This window comes from Ophidiomyces ophidiicola (genome assembly GCF_022830035.1).
Source record: "Ophidiomyces ophidiicola strain CBS 122913 chromosome Unknown scaffold_5, whole genome shotgun sequence".
In the NCBI taxonomy this organism is placed as follows: Eukaryota; Fungi; Ascomycota; class Eurotiomycetes; order Onygenales; family Onygenaceae; genus Ophidiomyces; species Ophidiomyces ophidiicola.
The window spans coordinates 900249-915600 of record NW_026054645.1 but is presented as its reverse complement, the minus strand read 5'-3'; the positions used below and the strand labels follow the sequence as shown (position 1 = coordinate 915600).

The 15352-nt window shown below is 41.3% G+C and overlaps 2 protein-coding genes across 2 annotated transcripts; one reads left to right on the top strand and one right to left on the bottom strand.

Moving 5' to 3' along the window:
- Positions 1–190: 190 nt before the first annotated feature.
- LOZ57_002160 (uncharacterized protein) lies at positions 191–3612 on the bottom strand (the record flags this gene model as incomplete). Its single annotated transcript, XM_049251238.1, has 3 exons — positions 191–1241; positions 1696–3434; positions 3490–3612. The coding sequence occupies 3 exons, from the start codon at positions 3610–3612 to the stop codon at positions 191–193; spliced, it is 2913 nt and encodes a 970-aa protein (XP_049110088.1).
- A 7567-nt stretch (positions 3613–11179) lies between these two features.
- Positions 11180–15157, top strand: LOZ57_002159 (uncharacterized protein; the record flags this gene model as incomplete). The annotated part of the gene is made up of 12 exons (XM_049251237.1): positions 11180–11536; positions 11614–11711; positions 11774–12015; positions 12063–12267; positions 12321–12461; positions 12513–12603; positions 12656–12995; positions 13060–13403; positions 13455–13987; positions 14045–14459; positions 14528–15047; positions 15105–15157. 12 exons carry the CDS (start codon positions 11180–11182, stop codon positions 15155–15157), a joined length of 3339 nt encoding a protein of 1112 aa, XP_049110087.1.
- Between the last annotated feature and the right edge of the window lie 195 nt (positions 15158–15352).

Here is a 15352-nt window from a genome sequence, read left to right as displayed (position 1 = left end):
GTAGCTACTTTATGTAACTCCGCTCAACTTTGCCAATTAGGGCATCCAAATCAGCTGGGGGACATTTTTTTACATATGTACTAGAACGACATAACTACCTAGTTAAACATTAAAAAATAAAAATACAAATGAAAATAACAAGCAATATAATTCAAATAACCGCCCCAATGACTAGCCAACCTCTAGCCCTTCAACCAAGACCTCCTCCACGACATTTTATTCCGGAGCCCACGCTACCTATAAAAACAAACCCTTGCCCGTCAACACATAAGGAAAACGAAGTTTCCGAATCACATCGAATAGTTCCCGTTATGCAACGCCCACCCCCGGTTGGGGTGTCATAGGCGCCATCGGTAGGAGCAATGTTAGATGAGTTTACGGCAGTAGGAAAGGGGGGAGAGCTGCTTGATCTAAATGTATAAGATGCCGCTGATGGTGTGATATACATTGCGGAGCACGAGTCATAATTCTGATCTTCCTTATAGTTCCCAAGGTCAGCAGTTTCGACAGGAGAAGCACCCTGGCGTAACGGTTTTGTCGAAGTAGGTGCGTATGTCGTATTTGCGGAGGACGTTGGAAGGCCACGATCAGAGGCGGACACATCGTCATTACAGCTAAAGCCTGGTTTCAGCGCTTTATGACCATCAGACCCATACTCGACATCTGGCCCTAGTTGGGGAAATGTAATATCCGCCCCTTCTTTAGTTTTGCACTGCGTCTCGCCGCGGATATTCGCAATGAATATTTTGGGTAGGCTTGTAAATACAGAATGGGTATTTTGCCGTCGCTTTTTTGCTTTGATAATGATTATGTGTGCACAATTCATGTACATTTCACGATTCCCAACTTTGTTGAACCATGTCCAAGCCAGTATTGCGTTGCCTGGAGGTACATCTCGTGGGACCGTAAAACTATACTCGTTTTTAAGGGGGCAGCCACCGACGATCGACTTAATGACCTTAAAGGTCTCACCATTGTTATGCGAAATAGAGATTTGGCATGACCCTCCGCCATGAGTAGCGCTGCCAGCTACTTTAATGCTATAGTTTTGTCCAAGCAGGTACTCAGCGGTTGCTCTGAAGGGATCCTTGTGATATCCTTTGCACGGATAATCGGACCCGTCCGGCTTGAGGGGCGCCGTGTATGAAAAATCTTTTATCATGGCTTGTTTATCCAGCGGGCTTCGAACAGGAAATGGCTGAGATAGCTGCATATGTCCGTTGATAATTGCCGCGATATGACTGATCACAAGGAACTTAATCAACATCCCGAAATAAGAGTAATGTGAACCCAATGAAGAGTTATTGTAGTATGTGACCTGAGATATCTTGCGACGTTTCTTGAAAGATGGGTAGTGGGAAAGATGAACGCATCAGGGTTCAAAGGTGTGTACAAAATATAATATCAATCTGCTAGTCCCACATGCAAGGAGAATTCCTTGTGGTACGTAGCAAATTTAGCAACACATACGCTTTGTAAACTGGACAATCTCGTGAATGAAGAACACTAAACACCTGAAGTGAAAACCCCCTCAAATTTCCGTATATAGTGCACATGAAGATGGTAAACAGCAGGAGCTTGAAAGAAAACTAAAAGTGGGCTATACTGTCCTATTCATGGTGCAAGCAGAAAATGAGCAGTAGTATTGATACATGCATCAGTCATTAAAGGCAGGAAAATCATCCGTGAACTTACTGTTGTAATGGGATCTTCCTAAAATCCTTTCTCACATATGTTTCCCGAACTGTATCCCCTTTGTCCGAGGCAACCACCCATTCACCCATTCCCATATACTCAGGAGCTCGCCGGACACCACGGCCACCGCCACCAACAATCAAATTTCCTGGTCGATAGTTTTGATCCGCCTGCATGCGCCGTATCGCACTTACATGGATAAGTGCATCCTTAGGAATATCGCGCACCTCACCACAGGGGAGTGGCCACCGGATCGGTTTCCACGACCCATCTGCTTGGAGATCCATTCGTCGAAAGGGCAAATACTCCATAGCCTTCCAAATTAAAACTGACATCGTGGAAAGCCCGCCGTTAAAGGACAGACAGTCATGGAGCTGTCCCTGGGTGCTTGAGAGGTGAAGGGCGTCATGGAATTCTTCCCCAATGGAAGTTCGAAAAATGCTATCGTTTTGGTCCTCCGATTTAGGATGTTCACCATTCTCGTCAGTGATTATGACCGATGGCTTTTCAATGATGGTTGTAGAACACCCTTTTGTATATGGCATATTGCACCTGAATTGTCGAAGTTTGCGTTCATCAAACTGTAGGCCGGCTTTTTGTGCCTCCTGGACCATCCATACCAATGGAGCGTGGCTCAAAGGCCATTTTTCCCCAGCTATTAACTCCCAACCTCCGCCAATATCAGCGTGGCCTCCAGGAAACCACACTTCTTGGATATCCTGTATACCATCCTCACCAAAATGTAGCCGTGGATTTGTATGCAGTGAGATTTGTGATTGTGCACTTCTTGCAGATGCGGCGTCGGACTCCAAGTCCTGAGCACTGTAGGTTGACAGATGCGCAACTTGCTCCCTCCAGACCTTCATATTTGTCACCGGGCGATATCTGTCCTCAGTTTCATAGGAATTGATGCACAAAGGCAATTGGGGCATCGCATTCCCGGTACTTCCCTTATGACTACGGTCATTGCTATGCTCGTTATGACCACCAGTTGGTGGAAGATGACCGTCCGACTTCTCGATAGGTTGGACAGACAGCACTTTAGCTTTCAAATTCTTTCTATTTTTCCAGAGCCCGTGTTTCTTCGATAATGGGGTGCAAGCCGTGGCGCAGCGTCGACATTCAGAGATCAGGTCTTGACGAAATTTTGCCCTTCGTTCATCTATCCCCACTGCATGTCTAATCATCTTCGCTGAGCTCCTCGCAGTGTATGGGTATTTGCTCCTTTGCATCCATGCAGATTCAAATGTCGGCACACTATTCACCGTGTCAAATAATCCTAGAAATCTGATCTGTTTTATCGGCCGGCTGAAGGTTTCTCGAAAAGCCTTCATAAATTTGAACATGTTTCTCTTTTCCCTGGCATGTTCCACGCTGTCACCGCTCCTTTGTTGCCATTTTGAGAAGGTTTTCCATGCAAATCTTACTAGCTCTTCGTTTCCGGCTGTTAACAAGCCTACATAATCTAACATCTCGGCTAGGAAACGAGCAGTGTATGCCCCTCGGCTAAAGCCGATAAAATATATGTCATCACCAGGAGAGTAGTAGCGCATAAGAAATCGATAGCCCCCCATGACGTGTTCAGCGAACGATGACCCAATTGCGGAGTCCTTTGCTTTCATATATGAGCCTTTAAGACGAGAAAGCAAGCCTGTATTAGAAAGGGATGCTGTAGTAACATAAGTCCCAATGCCGGGCTGGTAGTAGTGAAAATGCCGCCCTTGATTTCGATCTAGCATCTATCTTTGTATTAGAGCGTTATGATCATGGGTATTATGGTGATACACAGCAAACCCGGAAAATTTTCAAGACATTAGAATCTGCTTCTGTGCCGCAAAACTTATTTCCCGTTCCATCAAAGCAAAGCACAAAGGTTTTGGGCGGCAGAGACGGCGAATAATCGAGAATTTGACTCATGATTATTTATTGTAAAATACTACTCTTTATATTGATCAAGCATGTTCCAGTTCAGAGCAAAATAATATACTTGAATTCAAGATTTCCAGCTCGGGTGACGCTGCAGTTCCTGTGTGGGTTGATTAAAACACGGTTTGATGGGCAATATAACTAGTTAAATGGGGATGGTGTCCTCGGTTCATGGGATCCATCACCGAAGCACTTCCAATCTCAACACAAGATGTAGAGCAATCTTCGAGCCCTTACATTTGGCCTCGACTAGATGATTGTTCATTTGCCATGAATGACGAAATTTTGCGAATCCTCCTGGCTCGGCAAGCCATCTCCGCTCAGTCTTTAAAAACAGGCCGACGTGAGCTACAGTTCGAGGTCATTGCAGAGAAAGTTCTCCACCAGCAGACAAGTCAAATGGCGACATCCAAAAGGCCAAATCGCAAAAGCTGGTGATTGTTACAGAGGGGATTCGCTTCTATGGTTGGCTTAGCGAGAGGTTGAATCTGCAAGCTAGTCGCTTTGAAAATCGATAGTCCGCGCGTTGCATCTGATGGTTCGGATTTGCGATATGAGATCGACAATTGGGCAATGAACGATCATGATACCCACTCGGCTGGCCTGCTGTGGCGCTCGCCAAGAGCTAAGCATTTTTCGTGGGTGACTGAATGACTAGACAAGATACAGGGTACAAAGCACTCCTAGTCTAGACTTTATGTATTGATGGAGACGCCGGGCTTCAATGAGGATGTTGCTATCGGGATCATAAGATCATGAAGGCACGGTGTAGTTCAGCATAACAGAAAAGGGAAGCGATTCCACGGTAAGCTCTGTTGCGCTGGCGAGTTCTGCATATCATCATTCTGGCTGGCTGAGATTTCGTGTTCAGCATGTAGTCGGGCTGAAGCAAAATGCCGACCAGAAGGCCAATTGGTTGGTTAGAAAGACCCTTGCACGATTGTCGGTAGGATAGCGGGTGTCTCAAAATGGACGGAAAGCGACTAGCTACCTAGTTACAGAGCGAGAACTGGTTAGTTTAATAAAAGAGCATGCATATGGAGGACAAGTACTCCGTACCAAAATGAATGTTCGCTTGATGTTCAAAGAAATGCAGTTGGAGTCAGTGGGCAGCATGTGATCCTCCTAAACCACTCGCTGACTAACTAAACAGCTAGTTAAACTAATGTTGAGCAGGAGTCAGGTGACTTGTCAGGTGACCAGGTCTCCGAAGGAGGAACCAGAGAACCATAGGTTCACCACCTCCTCCTCTCAACCATGGTACTGATTTCATTATCTTTGTCTATCGGGCTGGTGGAGGTTTGCTAGGGGTTTTTCATATGTTTTTCCCATAGTCTTGATTATAGCATGTTCATCTATAAGTATCCATGTCTCATTCATTAGGAGCAAGATCAGACACAATATTATAGACACTCAGTTACATGATCATTATGTGCTTCTGTGTCATCTGATAGTTATGAGCCTGGGCTCTTTCAAGAATTTGGTTGTTATCTAAAAATATGTTCAAGATACTTTATTTTACTCTTGTTATTCATACAAATAGAGGTCACTATTAAGTATCTTGAGATCATACATTGAACCCTCTATTTAAGCTTAAATCTTAATTGCAGAGTTCACAGAGATCTAACACATCTATATATTTATCAATCTAAGTCTATGGAAAACCATAATCTAGGGTCAACATCTCACTTCAATAATTAATTAAAAATGAACAAATTGTCTAGAAGAGTTGTTATGCTGAATAGTTCTGATGATTGAGAAGAATGAATTGAAGACATCAAACATTTAATAAATCTTCACTGATTGTGACTGTATGTCAATCTGACAAAAGAAATACATTCCAAACTTCAGAAATCTGTTATAAAGGATTTTCTTTCTTCTAAAAAAACTGAAGAAACTGCAACTCCTGTGGATATGAAACATGCAAGAAATATGCAAAGAGATTGATACAGAACTTGAGAGAAGAGAATCTTAGTGATGCAAGAGCTACAAAAAACAATAAGAGATTGTATAGATCTGTCTCTGAGAATTCTTACAATAAGTGAATTGAATGATGTAGAAGCTACTGCAAAAGAACATCTGAAAGCTCTATATGCTAGAAATGCAGTGAATGCTTCTCAATTGAAAGCTAGACTAGTAGAGAGATTCAAAATTCTAGAAGATGGATCAAAGAATCAAGTGATTGAAGCATATTTACTAAACTATGAAGAAGCATTAAATTGAGCCACTGTGTATGATATATGTGAATATATCTGCAAGTCTTTTGCCTCCAAATAATTTCTGAGAGCAATCTCTCAGAATTACAGAGAGTTCTTCTATATGTATCTGTCAAAGCTTCTAACTGAAGAGAATTTGAATCAGAAGCATGAGCTGAATGTTTATAGACATATTCAAATATTTTGGCAGACATTAAAGAAGAATTCTGAGCCAGGTCAACAGAATAAGCTGTCAGCATATTCCACTGAAAAGATAGTTCAAAATAAGCTGTTGGGAGAGAATAATGGAAATATGAACTCTGCATGTCTTTGTGGAGAGCACCATGGTTGGGTGTACTGCTCATATTTTAATCCACTTGTTCAACCAATGGGCTGGAAACCAGATCCTAAAATTGATAATAAGGTCAAGAAAGCATTGAAGAATCCAGTGAATGACAGAAAATTAAAGAAAAAGATTGCAAATTGAAAGAAATCAAAGAATTTAAATGCTAATGAAGAAGTTGATGCTTTGAGCAATGCAACAGATGATGATACTAACAAAGTCATTGTCAAGACATCTTCTAATCTGACTATCTTTGCTTCTGTAATGGTTTTTAACTCCACTAACATGAGTGATAAATATGAACCCTATTCATTACAGGACAGCTTCATATTAGATGGAGGTGCAGATGCACATATTTACAATGATTTTACAAGATTTCAAAACTACTGAAATGCTGATTCTTCAGATATTGTGCTCATTGGAAATACTCATTGTAAAATTCATGAATATGATGATGTTGAAGTTTATACCCAAATGCTGACAGATGCTGGCAAGATATTACTAAAGAATGTTCTATATGTTTCTGGCTTTCATATAAATCTAGTAGTGCACAGATTGCTGTGTGCAAAGAGTTGTTATTTGGATGACAAGTCTCTTATAATTTACTATGCCAGTACAAGGGATATCTTGTTCAATTTGACTGTTAAAGAGAGAAAAATGGTTGTTGAATACAGATCTATTAACATTGCAACAGACAGTATAACAAAGAGTGTTTTTACTGCCTCATTGAGCAGAGATTTAATTAAAAAACTGTTGACAGTATTGATCTTCAGTTTGCTAGAAACAATGAATATTTGACATTTGAGACTTGATCATCTAGAAAGAGAGTCTCTGACTCATCTTCTGAAGATGTCTATCAATGTGAAATTTGCAAAGATTCCTTGAGATTCTCTAATGATGGAGTGCAGATCTTGCACTCTTTCAAAAGCAAAGCAAATCATATGCAGAATGCTGTCAGAAAGATCTACACATCTGTTTATGAAGATGTCTGTTGATCTCATACAGTTTGCTCCAGATTATAATGAAGATAGGTGGGTGGTTCACTTATATTGTGATTATACCCACCTGCACTACATGGAAACAATGCAGTGAAAATCCAAAAGTTTGACATGCACAGCAAAAATGATAAGAATAATTCTCAATTTATATCAATTGACTATCTTGACTATTTGAATTGATGGAGAGATCTCTATGCAGTCAGAACTGACAGTGTTGACTTGAACATATGATATAGTTGTTCAACATTCAGCACCCTACACACTAACTCAAAATGGAGCTGCAGAACATGTGGGAGCTTTAATAACAACAACAGCACATACAATGCAAATTGAAGTCAACTTGTCTGAGAATTTGTGGTCAGAATGTGTCAAGACTGCAGCATATATTTTAAACAGAATTCTGATTAAAGATCTTAGTTGAAACACTTCTCTTGAATTCTTAGAGAAATATCTTCAAACTGCAACTCCTTTAACTGAAATTAGACATATAAGAGTTTTTGGCTGTAGAGCATATCCTTTAATTAAGAATGCATGATATGAAAGAAATCAGAAGCTGACTTCTAGAGCAGAAGTTGAATATCTCATTGAATATGAATCAATGAATATTTTTCACATTTGGATTCCAGTATGATGAAAGATTATATTAATGAGAGATGTTATATTTAATGAAGATATGCTATTTGATTCTAATGAGATTAGCAGTGAGCTTTTATTACAGAAGAGCTTCATTATGTCAGATACAATATCTTTTGTTGAAGTAAGTGATATTAACAAGATGAGCTTGAGTGAGCATGACAGCAAAGATGAAGACTCTGAGGAGGATACACCATGTGAAAGTCACAAGACTGTTGATCAGTCAATAAGATTGATGAAAACAATGACTAAGACACTAACTGATCAGTCAGAAGAGACATGTGCATTGTCAACATCAGAATCTACATCAGAGCTGTTGACTTCAGACATCTACATTCAATCTCTTCTGAATGGTCCAACAATGTCATTGACTGAAATAGAGACACTGGATCAACTTTTGTTGACAGCCAATCATTCTGCTGTGGAAGCTATGGGAATGATGAGTGGTGTTGTAGTTGAGCTGTCTGAAGATATAACATCTACTACACTTTCTGCTGCTAGCTCTATGGGGGTGGTGAGCACAAATGATGAACAATTAATAGCCAATTGTTCTGCTGCAGAGGTGGTGAGCACTAATGATGGAATTTTGACAGCCAATCATTTTGCCATGAAAATGGTGAATGACTCAGTTGATGTGAGCTCAAGTGTGGAGCAACCTTCTAGGTGAAGTGCTAGAATAAAGCACCAAAACACAGATCAAATTGACAGATGAACAGCTTATACAGCAATTCTGCAGCAAACAGCACATTTGGATTCTTTTTATAGAGACTATTTAACAGCTTTTACAATTATGAATTCTAGACTCCACAGAGAGAATCTTCTGAAGTCTTCAAAGTATTATTTTTCAATGTTGCAACATCCACATGCTGGTGACTTTAAGACTGCAATGGATGTGGAAATGGAGAAGCTATGAATGAAGAAATGCTTTGAAGAAGTAGAGAGTTTGGAAGAAATATGTCCAATCTCTTTAATGTGAATTTATATGTACAAATTTGATGTTAACAGTTTTTTGGAATGTTATAAGGCAAGACTTGTTTTTCACAGAGATCTGAATACCAATAATAAACATGACACCTACACTACTACTCTTGCTGTGTGAATATTTCATCTTTTAATGGCTATAACAGCTTATTTTGAAATGGAGACCTTTCAGATTGATGCTGTTAATGCATTCATTAATGCTTCATTTAATAAATCTGTTTATTGCAGGCCAGCAGAGAGTTATGATAAGAAAAGAGATGTTTGAAAAATTCTACATGTCTTATATGACCACTCTGAATCTCCATGACTCTGATATGAAGATCTTACTTCAACACTCCAGAAACTAAAATTCTGTCAGATTTGTGAAGAATCATGTCTATTCATTGATAAGAATATTATTATCTTCTTTTATGTGAATGACATAGTATTTTTATATCACAGAAAGAATGTTGGAACATTTGAGCAGTTATTGAAGAATCTATGAGTGCATTATGAGCTTTGAGAGATTGAAGAGCTAGAGTGGTTCCTAGATATCTGTGTCTTACATGATAGAAATGCTCAGAAGCTTTGGCTGTGCCAGAATAGTTATATTGAGAAGATTGCTAATAAGTTCAATCTTATGAAGTTGAAGCCATCATGTATGCTAATGGTAACTGCAGATATAGCTTCTTATATGAGAGTGCAAGATAAGCAATGAATACATGTCTATCAACAGAAGATTGATTCAGCTCTCTACACTGCTATTGTAACATGATCTGATATTTTGTTTGCTACTGCAAAATTAAATGAGGCTTTGATTAATCCAGAATCAGAACACCATACAGCAATTGAGAGAGTTATCTCATATGCTTTTTCAACAAAGTATTATGCTCTTGAATTCCATGCCAAGAGAGAGTTGAATACTCAGAATGATAATAATGATGCTGTAAACACTCATTTAATAATCATCAGTAATTCTTCTTTTGCAGATGATTTGGACTCTAGACACTCCTCTCAGAACTTTATATTCAAGCTCTTTGAAGACTTGATTGATTGGAAATTCTCCAGACAAAAGACTGTTACAACATCTTCAATGAAAGCTGAGCTTTTAGCACTATTCTATACAGCAAAAGAGACCATGTGGTGGAAATGCTTATTTAAGAATATTATGTTGAAATTAGAAAGAGATTTTGATATTTTATGTGATAATTTGCAAACAATACAGTTACTGATTTCAGCAGCTCTGCAACTAATTATCAAGCTCTGTCATGTTGATATTCATCACCACTGATTATGAAAAGCAGTTACTAATAAGAAATTGAATATTATCTGAATTGAAAGTGATAATATGTCTGCAGATGGCTTAACAAAGATCTTACCTAGACAGAAATTTGAAAAATTCATTAAGTAATTAAAACTCATGAATATTGATTATTTAATAGAAAGGGGTTTGCCACCTACATCACTGCCAAAGCTATGAGAGTGTGTTGAGCAGAAGTCAGATGACTTGTCAGATGATCAGATCTTCAAAGAAGAAACTGAAGAACTATAGATTTGTCATCTTCTTCTCTTGATCATGATACTGATTTCATTATCTTTGTCTATTGGGCTGGTGGAGGTTTGCTAGGGGTTTTTCATATGTTTTTCTCATAGTCTTGATTATAGCATGTTCATCTATAAGTATCTGTGTCTCATTTGTTAGGAGCAAGACCAGACGCAATATTATAGACGCTCAGTCACATGATCATCACGTGCTCCTGTGTCGTCCGATAACTAACTACGGAGTACGGAGTACGGAGTAACTACCTACCTACCCAGCTCTGACTACTCCGTACCAGGCAGATAGCCGTACGAAGTACGGAGTACTCCACAGTTAGTTGACATCCCTGTCTCCAGATCGACAGGACGACAACAACCTCCTCTCCGACGCCATCTCGCTTCTTCTAACGTGCATTGGCTTCCGACAATGCCGCTGTTGTGGAGTGCATGCACTAGTTAGTTATGCATGCTTATCACTGCCGATCCCCGTCGAGTTCCCGAGTCGACAGCGTCCAGTGGCACTCAACGTGTGCAATATTCGGTCACTCTTCTCTCATTTGTCGGCTGACGTTCCTTGTTGCGGGAGAAATCTGTGCCCCCGTTATGTGCAACCAATAAATCACGGTGTACTCCATACTGAGTACGGAGTACTCTCTCTCTGGTTCTTTTTCCCCCTTCCTTAACATCCCTCAATACCCTCATCATGCTGTTACTTGTTTCTCCAATCCTTTTTTTTACTCCTATAATAGACTGTGTTTCTACAGAGCACTCCATGCTCCGTCATATTGTCCATTTTAACCCGAAATCTTGACTCTGACGAAGAACGACTCGAACTCGAACCTATTCTTTCATTAATTGCTGAAATCACTTTCTAAGGGGCTCTCTTGGCCATGTCAGGTACCAATGGAGCCACGAATGGCACAAGCCATGCAAATGGAACAACTTCGAGCGGCACATCTAAAACTGATATCAACTCCACGAAAGTGGCTAATAGTCGCGTTCAACGCCCTGAAATTGACAGCACCTTCAAGCAATATGCTCAGCTTATCCATGCCGCCAGACGGCCATTACCAAAGCAGTCTGGCGATGGATCTTATCTTGCTAGCCCCAAGGAGACCTCGTCGCTTTTGCAGGATTTCTTGTCCATAGGCCCTAGGGGAATAGGAACGTTGCTAACTGTAAGGAAGAACAAAAAGTCCGGCGACCTTGTTGATGACAAGACTTATATCATGGAACGTGTAATTCAGGTATGCCTAAGAATACTTCTTGATGCTTCGAATAACAGTGCCTTCAAGGACGTCATCAGCTAATATCGACCAAATAGCTCGTGGCTGGGCTTCCTCCGCAATCCAAAATGCGTGTGGATTTGACAAACGCATTTGTTGCAGAGCTCTGGGATACACTTCCTCATCCTTCCGTACCGTATTTAGCCCTCCAATCTGTCACATACTAATTGGGGTAATGATGGCTGACCACCTGAGAAGGGCGTTTGGCGACGAATACAAGTACCGGTCCGCAGACGGATCAAATAATAACCCTCTTTTTCCAAAACTTGGTGCTGCTAATACTCCTTATGCCCGGTCAATTATTCCATCAACAGTTCAACCTGGTGCGCTACCTGACCCAGGACTTATTTTCGATAGCATTTTCGCCAGACAAAAATTTAAACCGCACCCCAATGGTGTCTCTAGCGTTTTCTTTGGTTGGGCCTCTCTGATCATCCATGGTACGGGTTTTGATTCTCCCTCCGTAACAATGCACTGACACAGATAGACCTCTTCCAAACGGACCATCGAGATCCAAATATCTCCCAAACATCGTCTTACCTTGACCTTTCAACATTATATGGGGATAACCAGGAGGATCAAAATCAAATACGAACTTTTAAAGATGGGAAGTTGAAACCTGACTCTTTCTCCGAGCCAAGACTTTTGGCTCTTCCCCCAGTTTGCAGTGTTATGCTCATCATGTTAAATCGGTAATTATGCATTCGATCGTCATTCCGGCTTGAAAGGTTGCTGACCTTATTAGATTCCATAATTACGCTGCGGAGCAGCTTGCACATATCAACGAAGGAGGCCGTTTCAGTAAGCCTAGATCTGGTCTTTCTCCGGATGAATCTTCGAAAGCGTGGGCAAAATACGACAATGACTTGTTCCAAACTGCCCGCCTGTAAGCATACCAATGCATATTATTGCCTAGATCATTATTAATGCTAGCAAGGGTTACTTGTGGTCTTTATATTAATATCACACTATATGACTATGTGCGTACCATTATTAACTTGACGCGAAGCAACACAACCTGGTGCTTGGTATGTCCAGTATTTTCTCTTTCAGCACCACACATGTTGCTAATTCGGAAAGGATCCACGAGTGAATATGCGAAAAACTTCCGCCCCTGAAGCAGCGTCAAGTGGTGTTGGCAACCAGTGCTCTGTTGAATTCAACCTTGCTTATCGATGGCATTCTTGTATCGGACAGCAGGACGAACAGTGGACCGACCATATTTATGAAGACTTATTCGGCAAGGCAGCTGAGGATATTACCCTACCCGACCTCCTGATGGGGATGAAACAGTGGCAGATGAAATTACCCAAAGACCCGGCTCAGAGATCCTTTGCCGGCTTAACACGTGGCCCTGATGGCAGATTCAGTGACGACGACCTTGTTAAAATAATGACTGATAGTATTGATCAGATTGCAGGTATGTGTCCATGTAGTTAGATCTTACGCATGGCATACTGTGGTGCTAAACGTCTTACAATAAGGATCCTTTGGACCTCAGAATGTCCCAAAAGCTCTTCGGGCAGTTGAAATTTTGGGTATGCAGCAAGCTCGCAAATGGGGCTGTGGCTCTCTTAATGAATTCAGGAAGTTTTTTGGGCTGAAAGAATACACAACGTTTGAAGAGATAAATTCAGACCCTTACATTGCCGACCAGCTTCGCCATCTATATGAACATCCAGATCATGTTGAATTATACCCTGGAATTGTGGCAGAAGAACCTAAAATTCCAATGGTGCCAGGTGCTGGGATATGTCCAACATATACGCTGTCTCGTGCGATCCTCTCAGATGCAGTAGCCTTGGTTCGGGGTGACAGGTTCTATACTGTATGGATAACCACCAAAACAATCTAGTACGGTACTAATTCACTCGTTTAGACGGATTATCATCCAAAAAGCCTAACGAACTGGGGCTTTGCGGAGACGCACTATGACCTGGGCATCAATCAAGGTTGCGTATTCTACAAACTAATGCTACGATCCTTCCCAAATCATTTCAAGCCAGATTCGATATATGCACACTACCCAATGACTATTCCCGGTGAAAATAGAAAGATATTTACAGATTTAGGGCGGGTTCATCACTACTCGTGGGACAAGCCCGCATTTATCCCACCTCGTGTAAACATAACATCTTACACTGGGGCTAAAATTGTTCTGAAGAATGCTAAAGATTTTAGGGTCACTTGGGGGGAAGCTACAGGCCTTTTATTCGGCAAGGAGGGATTAAATTTCATGCTTTCAGGAGATTCACCAAAACATGGAAAACAGAGGCAGGTGATGGGCAAAGCGCTTTACCAAGATCATTGGAAACAACAAGTAAAAGATTTCTATGAAGACATAACTATCCAACTCCTCAAACAAAAATCATGCAAAATCGCCGGCGTCAACCAAATTGATATCACCAGAGAGTAGGTGTTTGTGTACGTCTTAGACTTATGTCTTCCGCGCTAATCATCCTTTTACAGTGTTGGCAATCTTGCACATGTCCATTTCGCGTCTAATATGTTCTCGTTACCTTTGAAAACAGAGGAAAACCCGAAGGGCATATTTACCGAGCACGAAATGTTCATGATCATGTGTGTAATTTTCACCTGTATTTTCTTTGACCTTGACCCGGTGAAATCGTTCCCTTTGCGCCAAGCATCCCGCACGGTTGCGCAACAGCTAGGGAAGATTGTTGAGGGATATGTTAGGAGTGTTAAAGCCACGGGGATCGTGTCCGGAATCGTCGACCGCTTTAGAAAAAATGGATCGGCCCTGAAAGACTATGGAGTCCATATGATTCGGCGACTTTTGGAAAGCGGTCTGAGTGTTGAAGAAGTCACTTGGTCACAAGTCATGCCTACCGCAGGAGCCATGGTCCCCAATCAAGCCCAGGTGGTAAGCGGCTCATTAGTTTTCGTGATAACCAGCTTCAATGCTTACGCTAAACTCTTCGCGTGAACCAGTTCACACAAATTATAGATTATTACCTTTCGGAGGACGGCCGTGTCCACCTCCCTGAAATCCAACGCTTGGCTCATGATGCCAGCCCTGAATCTGACGACAAATTGCTTCACTACTGCATGGAAGGTATCCGGCTTAATGGTACATTCGGCTCTTACCGCGAAGCGGCTGGAGTCATGGAGATTGACGATGACGGACGTCGAGTATCTATTAAGCCAGGGGATAGAATCTTCGTAAGCTTTGTTTCTGCAAATCGCGACCCTAATATTTTCCCAGACCCAAACAAAGTTCGACTTGATCGGCCTCTGGACTCTTACATCCACTATGGAGAAGGCCCTCATACCTGTATAGGAAAGGATGTAAACATGATAGCGCTCGCCTCAATGCTTCGCGTTGTGGGGAAACTGAAAAACTTGCGTCGCGCGCCAGGTCCTCAAGGTGAATTAAAAAAGATTCCTCGCCCTGGTGGATTTTACATCTACATGCGTGAGGACCAAGGCAGCTTCTTTGTGTTTCCCATGTGTGAGTACTTGGAAATCTTCGCATAATTCATTAGGCATTTACTGACTTGGCTTTTAGCTTTCAAAGTCCATTTCGATGGGGAGCTACCAGAGCTACGGAAGCAGAGGTAGAGTTTATTCTATTTGTATAGGATGACAGGTGTTCTACCAGCTTCTAGGGTATCTGGGTTGTGTTTGTTAGCACTCGTCTTCGCTCGGTTTAATATGCTTGCCTGACTGTTAATGTAGCTAGCATTCTTCTAGCAGTTATCCATAAAAATTAATCATCTCTCGCTACCAGTCGACACAATGCTGTAGTTAATTTAA